This window comes from Malurus melanocephalus, unplaced genomic scaffold (assembly GCF_030028575.1).
Source record: "Malurus melanocephalus ecotype Western Australia unplaced genomic scaffold, MMel_1.1 scaffold_109, whole genome shotgun sequence".
NCBI lineage: Eukaryota > Metazoa > Chordata > Aves > Passeriformes > Maluridae > Malurus > Malurus melanocephalus.
The window spans coordinates 1373304-1387665 of record NW_026623341.1 but is presented as its reverse complement, the minus strand read 5'-3'; the positions used below and the strand labels follow the sequence as shown (position 1 = coordinate 1387665).

The window sequence follows — 14362 nt, the reverse complement described above, 5'->3', positions numbered from 1 at the left end:
TGAATTTGCAGACCTTAAGAGCAAGCAATAGAACATTTATTTATCTGTTATTTATTCATTTATTTCACATCATACATGTTGATTGGGTTGTCTGCTGCTTCATTAGCAGCATCCATTCTCTTCAGACCAGATGGATGACCACGCAGCAGACAATCTCCTTTCATGTGGTACCATCTTTTTTCAGTGTTCCATAGTGAATTACTGCATCTGAGCTCAAYGTGGCAAAAGTTCAGAATCTGTAGCCAGTAACCTGCATGGGACAGTTTCTATCAAGCTGAGCTCATTATCTGGCCTATCCAGCACCCGCATTTTTTGCATTACTTGAAGGCCATGGCAAAGGTCGCTATAAGTTTGGTTCTTTTTAAATGCATTATGCAAAGCTTGGAATAGTGGAACATCTGAAAAGACGATTTATCAGATGAAGTCATTTTCCTATAGAAGTTGATTCAAAAGCAAAGAAGATCTTGTCAATTGTTAGATAATGATAAATACTTCCTCTCTGAATCCCCTGTAAGCTTCACAGTTGAAAAGTTATTGTCTAAATAAACAGAGGGAAACTACTGGCTAAAAGTCTTGACTTGGGAAAAAWTTAATTTATTGCCAATTTTAAATAGAACGGGATGATGAGAAAAAGAAAAGACAAAAAAAATGAGCCATCTCTGCCCTGCAGTCCTCTAAATATCTTTTCACAGTTTTAGCTTCACTCCTTTGCTCCCAACTTCTGTCCATCTTTCTCTTTTCCCCAGATGGATTAAGAGCAGTGAGGAATGGGGGGTTATGGTTGTTCATTGTATAACCTGATGACAATACTTCACATATATATTCATTTACGAGGCAATATTTTTAATGTGCATATTGAAGTAAGACAGATAGGCCGATGTATAAGATAAAAAAGAACACACAGAAATTAAAGCAACTAAGTTTGAAAGAAATAAAAAGACCTGAACATTCAAAACTTTATGAACATCACACTGTAACTTGCAAATGAGATATTTCATTTTTCAAACTAATGTTGATAGGGTCAGGATTTTGGCTTGTTCTTGTATATCTTGAGAAAAAAACAATCAGTTAAATAAAATAATGTTTGTCTTTTTATATTTTGTCTGTGAATAATCCTACTTAAAAGGGCAAAAATGATGCATTGGCTTCCAGTAAATTGAAATTTACTATCCTAAAGGTTAACTGTTASAGAGTAAAGTGTGATAAAGACTGAATATTTATTTATCACCGTAGAAGAATTTTTCCCCCCAAAAATTTACAGCTTTAAGAAATCATGTTGCAATGATATGCATATTTTAAATGAATCAGTGATATTACTCATTTTATCTTTAAAATTAATAAGTTTCTGCAGAAGTTTGCTGCGATAATACTTCTCATGAAGGTCATGCCTCAGTAGTGCGAAGGTAGGGGTCATGTATTTCACAGGAAATGTCTCCAATAATCCTAAAGATGGYTAAATTATCTGGTTTTCCTTGCTCTTCTCTTTTTCCTTTCCRGCTGGCATAGGAGCATCGATTAAATGAATGATAAGGTCCATGTTTSATCGATTTTTCACTTTTTTAATTTAGACAGTAAAACTTTCTATCACATTTGAAGTCAAGAATTATGGTTGAGATAATAGAGGTATGATTCCACTGGAAGTTAAAAAGGAAAAAAGTTGCCTTGCAAATGTCAAGGCACCTTGTGATCCAAGATGATTAAAACTAAACTGTTTGCAATATGAATCCCAAGGTGCTGCTATATCTCAGCGTCCATGACATTTAGCCAGTGACTTTTCATAGCTTGTTAATAATGTATAGCAATCCCAGTGTAAATTTGCAGTGACAGATCTGGCCTGCTACAGTAGAGCAGTTAACTAGATTTATTTTGGTCAGAAAATGCAGATTTGAAAAATAAAAGAGAAAAAATCATGACTAATGTCAAGAGAGATTGCACATTTACAAGATTTTTATTTTAGTTAAGACTGGAGCTGCTCAGGAGATTTGCTTTTCACATTGATCTATTATTCTGCCCAATGTCCTAATTACTTAACTGAGAGGTATTAGCAAAACGTTACCAAGCCATCAAGGTTAGCATTCACAAAGAAAAACTGATGTCCCAAACAAATTTCATAGTATGGACTGGTCCACAAAATTCATTGATTTTACCATGTAGACTCAGTCACATAGGCTGGTAAAGGTTACAGCAGAAGCATTCTCTTCTAAGTGCAATTGCTCTTAATCGTTGCTCCCAGATAAACCTAATAAACTTCTGTGTTGTAAAAACCATGTTTTTTCTGAACCTCATATCTCACTGATACACAAATTATTCATAAGCTGTAAAAGGTCACAAGGCAGATGAAAAAAGAGAGGGAGAGAGAAGGAAAAGGGTACAGGTAAAAAAAATAGACTCGAAAGATGAGATACAAAACAGACTCAAAGACTGGTGAGTTCCAAGAGGATATAAATTAGTGTTGCAGAGGAAAAATTTGGCTGACATTTGGATTCTTGTAGATTTTCTCTGAGGCTGAAAGTTTACTAACATAGAAAAAAATGTGCTGTGACTGTAGCCATAATTGTCATAGACCAAAATCCTTAATTTAGACTGTACTCTTTTYAGTCTTTTGTTCAGCTCTTGCATTGGCATATGCTCAAATTAAGATAATTACTCCTGATAATGACTTACATAAAGGAACAACACAAAAGGGACTCTATTTGCACCACATTATGTCAGCATCTTATTTGATATAAAAAAAAAAATCTGCAGGGAATGACTGAAAACACAAGGACCTTTGCCAACATCCCTATAAACTGGTCATATGTAAATTGTGAATGCCTTATTYTTACAGCAAATAATCACTATTTTTTTGCTGCCCTTCAGTATCAAACTATTGACACTTCCGTAAGTTTAAAAGATCAGCCTTCACACCCTATTAGCTTGTTTTATCAGATAAATTATAGGAGTTATTTGCTGATAAGCCTAGACATGCATTTGCTTATAAAGACAAACATTTTGTATTAGATGGTAATCAACATTCAAGATTTACAGTGATCATACCTTCATATGAACGGTATCTATAAGCTCCTGCTTTTCATCTGCAGAATTTTCATATCCCAAACACCACACAGAAGTAGACTCCAAAGTATTTCAGTTAGGTTTTCTTCTATTTATAGCAAAAGAACTGTTTCCCATACCTACTTCCACTTTCTAATGACAGTTGTATTTAAATTCTATTGTTTCTGTCCCTTCTAATGTTCTAAAAGAAATGACAGAAGGGAAGGAAGAATGTAGAGAAGCAGAACAAAAGTTCAATTTTTTTTAAAAGGAGAAGGTATGAAGGAAGGTGGGAGTGAAGAGAAAGTTAAGAAATTATTGAAGTGCTTTTCATATCCTAAGAAGAGTTAACCTCATTAAAACTCTTAAAAGWGTAGTTTGTTGCAATTTTGGGAAATTTGTGAAAGCTCCTGATACAAAGGTGTTGTTTTAKCTTAATGCTAGTTGTTTCATAATTGCCGAGAATAATTTAGTTAATAGCATGGCTGTCTTTGCAGTCATGAAACACTGTTTACATCTCATCATGCTTTTTGAACAAAAGCAAACTGAACACTRTCATTTTTACCAAAAAATTGTAACACATTAATATGTTAAATGTTTGCAATATTCTGAGGTATTCTCGAAGTTGAATGATTGTCTGACACGGGAAGAAAGGTACCTCAAACATACTGATACATGTTTGGTTTACTGGATATCTAAGTGTTTTCATGAGTTTATGTCTTCCATCTAAATTTCAATTTGAACACATAGTCCTATTTGTATAACTTTTCTATTTCTGGAGGTGCTACAATCACTCTATATGGTTTTATACACTTAATAAATATTTGGAAGGCTTGCAGTACAAAATAGGTTATTTTAGCAAACATTTATACATACTCATATATATATTTTTCCACCTCAGTGTCTATAGAGTTAGACCCATGGTTACATAGTTTATATCTCTGAAATCTCAAGGCTTTGTAGAGCCCTGTCTCTGAAGTCTGAAGCCTTTTTGAGTAGGAAATTACAGAGAGTTCATCCAGGCTGAATCCTGTGATGTCTAGCTGATTCCATACTATTGATTCTCTCCGTGGGAGTTATAGCAACCTGCTCCACTGATCATTCTTGCTCTATATAGTTATGACCACCGTAAACAGCTCCAGTCTTTACTGCTGTCTACTCCTCAGGAAGTATGCACACTACACATCAAAATGGGTCCAATCAAAGCAGCCAACAGCACAGTTCTTAAAAAGATCTTAAAGCTTTTTTTGAATGTTTGACTTTCACAGACTAAAAAAATTAAGCCCACATACCCTAGACACACATTGGTATAATTTTTCTGTCCAGATATTTTATATAACTGTRTATTTCTTCCAGCTTATTCTGTAAATGCTTTTTTTATTATTAAATTAAAATACTCATAATTACACCGAAGTACAAAGTTAAATTTAAATTTGTTTTAAACTGGCACAATATTCCCTGTGTCTAGCTGTCTTTTTTCCCTAGGAGAATATTCTTTCCATCCTTTCATATCTAGGAGAATTTGCTCCCTTCAATTTGTTTTTTGGGGTCTTTTAATTTTTTTTTTAAATATTTTTTTCTTAATATGCTAGGAAGACAGTGTRCAGACAAAGGCATCTGAAGAAAACTTTTTTTAGATTTCATTGAGCAGAATCATCCTCAGCACCCCTTACTCCACCAAGCATAGGAGAATCCTAACATGATTTTGTTTGGATATGTGAAGTTGTGTCCTGAATACTGGGCTTTGATATTTATAAATAGGATCAAAGGGCCAAACAATATCTTCTCAGTGAATGTTTTTTAATATTTTGGAGCAAAAAAACAGGTGGGCTTATGGCTCATTAAGGCATATTTTCTGTGTTTTTTCTCTCATATATTATGATTAGATATTTGAAAAATAGTAGCGTGTGCTCCACTTTGTACGTTTTCCAAGCAGTGAGCCAAAGCTGTCACCTGTAGTTGATGCAAACTTTGAAAAATCTGTTCSATTGTCATTCTCTCAGTAGATTCCAAATTGTCATTACCTAGAGTGTATTCCATACAAAATGAAACAAACACATTCTAATAATCAAAGCAGAGATAACCCAAAACATAATTACTGATACACGGTGTAATGATCCCTCAGGAGGTGTCACACATACCTGTTTCATGGTCCAGCCTCGTCTTTTGCTTTACGATCTGGAAAGGTGAGGTGGACACTGCAGGTATCTCATCCTAACAATACCCATTGTACTCTCTGACTGTAGCACCTCGAGGAGCAGGTGATGTGACTACTTGAATTTACTCAAAGGTAGTTTGTTAATGTACTCATCTCCCTCTAAATGAGGCATAAACCTTGATGCTTTTCACTAGAGCCAAGACAACATAAAAATGTGCACCACCCACTTACAAAAATGAATTTTTGAAAAYATTGTCTCATGTGAAATATATCCACATACAACATATCTCAAAAGAGTAAATGTTATAAATACCATCATGTTTTTTAGAACATGTTGTAGTATATCCAAAAAGCTGTGGGCATATATGCAAAGATGTGCTTCAATGATGAGATTAGTAGGATTTTTGAACTTCATTAAAGGTCCTGTGAATCTTGTAAGCTATATGTTGAAATCATATGGAACTAATTTGATATCAATTATCACATAGAATTTACAACCACAAAAATACAGAAGACTTTTTTTTCAAAAAAACTAATATCTTATACCTAGAATAATAATGAAAGTGTGGTCCCTGAAGATTAGCTTTTATGCTGCAATTTACATTTGATAGTGCACATTTGTCAGCAAGCAAGTTTTTCAAACATAGACTGCAGTTATTTAGCTAAAATATTTTAGTAGACAATCTCCCAAGAGTACATTAAGAGAGGTTTGTATTCACCTTGATAGAACCAGTACACTGTAATTGAGACTGTTATGCTTCATTATGATCCAGACATGAAATTTTTGGATGGGTTTTGAGATCATAAATCCCCTAGAAAATCACCATGTGCCACAACATGAAACTTGGAAGCATACCGGTAAAATACTCCTTGAAACAGAAAGTAATATATGACATTGTGTCTTGTTAATGCACATTTAGAYACATTGCTTCCACACAAGGTCTATTTTATGTGATGTTTATGCATGGCATAACACTTTGGAATGTTGTTTGCTTCAGGTGTCTTGCTGGATTTTCTGGACAATTTTGTGAAATAGAAGTTAATGAGTGTAATTCATCACCTTGTCTACACGGCTCAACGTGTGCTGATCACATCAATGGATACACTTGTAAATGTCAACAAGGTAACTGCCATATGACAGAGCAATCTTAAACAATGATACTTTTGAATTATTAGTGTTACCGCTGAGAAAACTGGTAAATCATATCCAGCTCTTTCGTTGCATATGAATCATAAGGTACAAAAAACTTGCTATCTCTTTGGCAAGCTTTTTGAATGCAATCTGAAGAGAATGAACTACTCTAGTAAGCATATTAGAAAGGCTTCAAAATAAAACCAGCTTATTGAGAGAGTCTGAAGTATTACATAAAGCTAGGTTTATTGTGCATGATCTTTATTAATGTAACTTACTGAAACAGTCAAGCAGTCACTGTTTAACAGCAAGATAATTTCACTACCTATTACATGTGATTGACTGAAAAGAAATTCTGAACATTTTGACTAACATTTTTATTATTATCCTTATTGTTATTGTTGCAAGACATACCTGTTTTTACGCCTGCTGGCTGAGACGAAGAGACATTTTTTAAAAAATTATAAATAGAATGAAAAACCGTGCTTTCTTAAAAAGTGGGAGTTGTTTTCTTATTTTGACACAGATCAACTAAAACAGGTCTAGTGGCTTATGAAAGTATAAGAGATTTAGTTTTTATACAAAAGCAAAGGTCACAATCAACATGCATTGTCATGCAATCACAAATTTAATCTGTTCAGGACTACTCACAATCTCCYGTCATGTCTATTAATAAAAAGCTTTTGTCAACAATAAGTAGAATTTCTGCACYGTATACATAAGTAGCATCCTGCTCCGTAAATTATTCTTAAATTAAGAAACATATGAGTACTTGCTTGCCTCCTGAAACTTAAGTTTTTCAGTTAAAATCTGTTCATTACGTTACTGACTAGCACTGCTGAATAATTTCTGTGATAGTACTGACACAAGGTCTCTTAACGGTTATTTTAGAAATTATTTAGATATATTCTGGATGATAAATATTCTGTTATCCCATGCTGTCTCCATACATCTGATCTACTTATTTTTTGTGCCAAAGTATGTTCACATTGTTGGTTTCATTTACAAGAGAAAAATATCAAAGTCTCCTGAAGTCAAGTGACCATATAAATATTACTGAGCCTTTCTATTCATTCTTCTACATTTGAAAGAAAGCACATAGTGAAATGAATATTAGTATATTTTGCATTCTATTTTTTAGTTCTGAATTCTTCCTATTGCAGTTTACAAAACAAAATGTAAGAGATCTTTTTTTAAAAAAAGTATGGAAGATACAGAAGCAAATACACGTGTGTATAATGAGAGTCAATTTGTCAATTTATTAATTTGWCCAACTGGTACTAAGGAATGATACTCTCAAACGTAAGACTTAAATCTAATCTAGGTATCTTTTGCTTACTAGAGGCTAATAATGTGGAGGACTACTTTGCTTTCACCTTGATATTTTTAGCAGGTCTGGTGTATGAACCAATAAATAAAATTTTTTTTGCACTTTGTCATACAAAAGGTCAGAATTCAGGATAATAAAGATCTTTCTGGTCTTAAAAATCTGAGTCATGACCTAACTTCAGTACCATATATATTGTTTCCTCTCAGCATAGTTACACAATGGAAATTGCACATGGATAAAACTGTATTCCCCCTCACCCACCTGGTGGTGCATATGGCAATATACCCCTCCACCAATATTAATCACTTRAAAACTTAAAAGATGTGTTTTTCACTGTTACAGTGCTTCACACAGAATACATTGCCAAGTCCMATTTTTTTCTCCTTATTTTTAAAGCTTATTAAAAAAATACGTCAAATCTATTTTAATATAGGCATTTAAAAATTGCTTGGTAGCCAAGAACTGTGATTGCTGTCTCTATGCAACKTGGAAATTCTTGGTATAAGTAGGAGAAACTTCTCTGGGGCCTTGGAACTAACTCCTGCAGATAACATGTTTTAAACACTTTCCATCCCAAGCATAAGCTGCCTTTCTTTTATATCCCTTTTTAATAACACCATTCGTTAGTAGGAGTGAAAGATCTCTACATTATTTCTTCACCAGGAAAAAAACACAGAGAAGGAACCAAATACATTAGGTATATACATAATTTTTGCATATCTTGCTTTTTAATTAATGCAGTTTTTTCAAATGTTAATTGAGTCTCCRAAACAGCTGAAGAAATGAGAAGGTTACATCTCAGAAAAAGTGTGAATTTGGAGAGACAGGAGAAACTTTGAGAGGAATAACTTCTTTGAAAGTTGCACAAATGAAGAAAGGGATTAGCAGGAAAAAAATATCATCCAGAGAGAGAAAGTAGAAATGCTTGGGAAAAAAAAATGTGCTTCTTTTTGCAGGCTTTGACTGTTAACATATAACAGGTCTTATATTTCTCTTATAAGCTTCACCTACAGAAATATGGAGCTGGGATTGGGGATTTTTGGTCTGTAAAGGCAACAATGAGAAAGAACTTTTCACAAGGAAGATAAGATGATATATCCCCTCAACATTCCCCATTGTAATTTAATGAAATCGGAAAGGGATAGTACCAAGACTAAAATAGGAACAAGGCAGATGATTGCAGCCTTCCAAAACCCTCCAGAGAACAAAGTGAAGCATGTGGTGACAGCATGTGATACCAGGAAAGGGAATTGATTTAGCTCTGACAAATGCATCCTGTAATGGCTCATGAATTTTGTCAGCCATTGTCCTGTAGCAGACCCCACACCCTTMGAATAATAGATGCACGTTCAGGTGCAGAAGCAGCATGGAGAGATGTAAACTGTGTTCTAACAGCATCTCAGCTCAAAAGCAACAGCAGCAGCTGTTGGAACTAATAGCACTCATGGATAAAGTCTTTAGCTGGGCAGGCTGCTCTTCTACCAGGGCAGCTAAAACAAGACTGGAGTGTAACAGGTGGATCCATTTGGTGCATACTCTGAAACAAAGACTGAATAATGGAATTAGGTTTGTATCAGCTGAGGGCTGCTTGGGGGTTTATGGCACTGTTGGGTTTTGTTTGGTTTTTTAGAAATAGTGAAATGAGAAAAAATAAATCTGCAATGGATGGTGGGAATATCATGACAGAAAGTCTGTTGTTCTTCAATAACTAGCCATATTTTACAGAATTCTGGGTTCATATTCACCAAGCAAATGGACTGGTTCCAGTTCAGTTTAGCCTCCAAAGAAGCAAGTTCAAGGCAGGCTTATATTCCATGATTCTAAACCACAGCTTCCAGATGAGTATTTAGCCTCTAATTTATGGGTGCATTTGCTTTCAAAGGAGCTTTTGATAAGAAACACATATCAATAAAATTGCCAGTAATCTGAGTAATGAACTGTGAGAAGACAGAATCTAATAGTTGTATTTGCTCAGAAACTGTCCTCATTGATCTAGTACAGTAATCTCAGAGTTTGTCTTTTTAACTTTTTTCCTTTTTTTTTTTCTACTATGAGAAACCACAGCCCAAATAAGTTTATCCTCATCCCATAATACGTTTCTCTATATATGTGAGAATGGATCATAGTTACTCATACCTTTGTTCCACTGACACTCAGTAAATCAATGTAGATTTTAATGAGTCTTTCTTGGGGCTTGCTTTGCTTTTTGTTTTCCTGACAGGATGGGAAGGCCTTCACTGTGAGCTGGATGTTGATGAGTGCATATCCAACCCCTGCATACATGGTATCTGTGTCCAGAAGGAGCCAGGCTTTGGTTATTCCTGTTTTTGCAAGCCAGGATTTGTGGTGAGATGCTGAAATTCTTTCTTATCTTTCCCTTTACCTGGCTATTCATCATTGCATAAAAAATACTGCATGTAATCCTTTTTCTTTTTAACTTCGCTCAGAATTGTTGATGTACTTCTTGAATGAAGTGGAATCACAGGAGTGATGTATTCCTTTGTTCAAGGAACTCACCAGGAATTTCGCCCTGTTGCAGTGACTCTTTGCCCACAATTTTGTAAAGTTTGTGTTTTACCATAAAGGCTTGGTAGGTCAAAAATGGATCTTTACAATGCAAATAATCTGACTAAATTTACTGACAAACTATCCTGAGAAGGAAAAAATTATCTCATAAAAATGAATACCATTTTTGTAAGGTTGTTTTTACAGAGTACCATGGCCACCATTAATATTTCCCACAGACTGTGGTAACTGCTCTCATTTTGTCTTCTAAAGCAGATTGGCTTTCAAAACAACATCAAGTGAGGATGAAGGATATATCACTTGAGGGCCACAGTCTTTTTATATGGAAAACTGTGAGACACTCATATTAAAGTAATCTCTTCTTTTTCATTAAATATTCATGTTTATCTTACATGAACAGCTGCAATGGAGAAGATCAGTTACATAATTTTTCTAGCATTTATGTCTCACCAAAAAAAAAAATCTTCAGAATGCCAAATAAAACCACCAGAGAGAAAGCTTAAAATCTGTTTAGAGGATTTCTTTTTGCAATTGGTTCTAAATTTATTGGTACAAGTCAGTGTTGTATGACACTGTAGAGACCACAATTACAAATAAGCCCAAAAATGGGTTAGAAGGAGGATAGGTTCATTGTTATTAAAATTATTCTTCTGAATGTTGCCCTGGCCTAGGAAGCCTTTGATTTACTTATTGCCAAAAGTTTTAATGGTATATTTGGTGAGTTATCAGATGCAAGCTCTGCTTGTTTTCTTACTTTTTTTTTCTCCCAAGTATTCATTAATAGCTCASTGATGATGGAGCTAGGTAGATATTTGACCCATGGGGGCAGCTTTTCTATTARTACATAACTAGTGTATTAATTGTACAGTATGTTGCAGAACTAGCAAGCCCTTACAGAAGAAAAAGTAAACAAACCTTTGAAGCAGCTGAAATTTAAGATGTATCATCTTTGCTTTTATTCCATTGTTCATCGTTTCATCTTCAGTCTCTCAAATTCCATTGTGCCTTGGGAAGGAATATAAAATTAAGGAAACATGGAGCGGGAATCACCACATCGAAAAATTTTTAACATACCTATCTTCAGTGYCAAAGATAAAAAGTTATGGTATAACAGGTATATTTGTTAGGCTCCAATGGCTTCTGGTTCCTAACCATGAGTGAGTGTGGAGTGGAAACAGTGGCACTCACAAGAAATAAGTATTCAAGGAACTCCAGCTACAGTGTGTATGTAAATCTTTCATAGTCTATTCTGTACTGCTACCTGAAATACGGATCATAAAGTATGGATCATGAAATCTCTCATAAATTTTGAGAAGAAAGGCATAGCACTGGCATCTGAAATAAATGTTTACCTTATAGTGGAACCATCTATAGACATATACCTTCTTTCAAATACAAATCTGCACAAGCTAAATGATTCCATCCACCTGCATGGAAACTGTTAAAGCTTTTACAGGCACTTTCAATGCTATCAAATTTATCTATGACTACTTAATGTACCCTTCATGCACACTGGAGGTTATCCACATCTGCTTTGTTTCTATGAGTCATAAAATCGTAATCAAATGCTCTTCGCCATTAAATGTAGTAGTCATAAAAATGTACTAATCTGTCACAGGGAAAGTCAGAATGAAACATAAGTTTTATAGGATTAAGAACAATTATGAGCTTGCTCAAACTGATCATTTGTTCTATGTGTGGAATTAGAAGAGAGCAAGGAGGAAATGCATCAAAACTGACATATAAATTGGCCTGTTGTTCTTTTGTGCTTTGGAATACCGATACAGTGAATGATTTTATAAGATGCCRTAAATTTACCAGATTGCTCATCTGCTTGCCAAAACAAATTAAGAAGCTGATTGAAGCAAACATGAATGTATCTAAATCATTCAAAACCCCTCAATTCAACCTCTTCTGTTTTAAATCCCAAATAATTTAAACTACTTGTAAAAAAAGTAATTTCAGTTTTCATACATAAATTTCTTTCTCTCTCTCATCCTTCCTATTTTTTCTTAATAATATAAATTAATTTAATAGAGTTGACAGAGATCTCAGAAAATGTAAGTTGTCTCAAATTCTGTCTGAATAGGTAGCCAGGTAGACAAGAAAGGTTATTTAAGCATCCTCTCTGAAGGAAAGTGTGTAATGAGCATGTGCTTTTTGAGCTCTAGAGAAGACTTGGGGTTTTTTACATGTGACCCAATTGCAGAAGATTCAGTCAGAAATTATAACATGATGATATGTTGTCAGAGACGTGTCTTCACAGATGATAATGTGTGTATTTTAAATAGTTATCCAAATATGTAGGATCCTTCTAGGACAGCTGTTAGCTGTCTCTCCTCATGTGGCCTATTGGTTCATTGCAACAGAAGAGAAAGTAAAATTAACCCAGGCCTGATTTCAGCATATATTTATTTCACACTTCAAGAATGTATTTAATTCACATAATTATTTCTTGCCTTTTTTTACAGACCACTGAATATGAACAATTTACTTTATTACTAGGGAGGGTATTTCAGACTTCCAGTGAATTGCTGTTCTTGATAAAAAATAGGAAGTGAATGACTGGTCCAGTTTTGCCGCTGTGTTTTTCCTTTTCTAAGCATTATCTGTGAATACAAGGTATTAACAGGGAACTGTGTGTGGATTTGGTAACAACAGACTACAAACAATGGGCTGCAATGTACAAGAAGAAAGAACATTAGCTTGCAAATCACAGCACACTATAGGTTTTTAGATAGCTAAGTCCACTGTAAAAAGCCTTCTGTAAACCTGTGTACTAACCAAAGATGATTATTTTAACTACTTTTTTATTACTGGTGACAACACTGTCTTTGATAGTTCACAGTTACAAATCTTAGGGGAAGTTATTTTTATTGATGATCAGAGTCCAATCAGAGTCAAAATATCACTCAGTTAAAATATTAAATATACAGMTCTAATATTTAATTAGTTCGGGAATAGTTTCCCCATGATGAGATTTCCTTTCAAAAGTGTAAACAGCTTCATATATGCAAACAATATTTTAGAATCAAAAGAAAGCAATAATTGTAACTAACATCACTGTGAAATGTAAATTGCCTTCAAAAATGGCTTTTCTTTTTTTTTTAAAAAACTCTCTTTCAGGGACGAAGCTGTGAGCTTAATTACAATGATTGTCTTATACGCTCCTGCTCCACTGGGTTTCTTTGTGTTGATGGAATAAACAATATCACCTGTTTACCTGTGATGCCCCAAAGCAAGAAAACTGTCACTGAAGTGGCTGAAGTGTTTCCTGCTGACATTTTAGACAATGACCTTCCATCAGCCCTGGCTGTGTCTATGGAACTTTGGTCTAAACATGTTTCTCCTGATTTTCATACCGGGGAGGTGTCCCAGGGTAAGTAAAAAGAGCTTCTGAGAAATGCATATATCAGACTTCTTTCCTTGTTAATTCTTCTAAAATGGTAAGATATCAGAAACAGATTAATTTTCTTATTAATATTTTTTTTTTACTTCCTGTATTCCCTTCTATATTTTTTTATTTACTCTAAAATCTTTCCTTAATTATGTTTATATGTAAACCTAAAATTACTCTTTTCTCTCAAAAGAATTTTTCCCAACATCTTTCACATCCAGTAAGGAAAACTGCACTTTTTCTTAGCTAGCTTTGCCACAGTGTACAATTTTATATGCCTCATATTGTGTTCAGTAATCTCTGACCCTAATGCAAATCTTCCCTTCTTCCTTGGCTAGTCAGCATGGGAAAAAGTGAATTTGCCTTACTCCATGGGGACTTTGATTCTCTTTTCCTAGTTCACATGTTTTCTGAGTGCTTATTTTTCTGTGCATCTAGATGTTTATTTACTAAAATTATATGCAACATAACTCTCAAAGTCTCTGCCATTCTAATTGTTTGTAGTGATGTTTTTGGGAAGACAAAAGTTGCGTCTCCTGTTATTTTAAAATAATTTGCAGAAAAGTCAAAAGTACAGAAGTGCAACATTTTATTGTGAAGATCATGCCTTCATTGTGGCCTCCTCATTTTACTAAAGGTAGTATTATTCAGATAGCATATCAGGCATTCTCTTTACAGATAGTTTCAGAATTTGTTGTTTATGTACCTCTTCAAAGTGGTCACTTGTATAAAATAAGACGATCCTGTATTGGTTTTTTTTTTTTTTTTTTTTTTTTTTTTTTTTAA

The 14362-nt window shown here is 34.3% G+C and overlaps 1 protein-coding gene across 1 annotated transcript in view; it reads left to right on the top strand.

Moving 5' to 3' along the window:
* Positions 1 to 14362, top strand: part of EYS (eyes shut homolog) — a 685229-nt gene that overhangs the window by 352880 nt on the left and 317987 nt on the right. The window contains exons 29-31 of the mRNA XM_057369428.1: positions 6190 to 6314; positions 9875 to 9999; positions 13306 to 13558. Of these exons, the coding sequence (XP_057225411.1) occupies positions 6190 to 6314; positions 9875 to 9999; positions 13306 to 13558 (503 nt within the window). The remainder of the gene's footprint in view (positions 1 to 6189; positions 6315 to 9874; positions 10000 to 13305; positions 13559 to 14362) is intronic.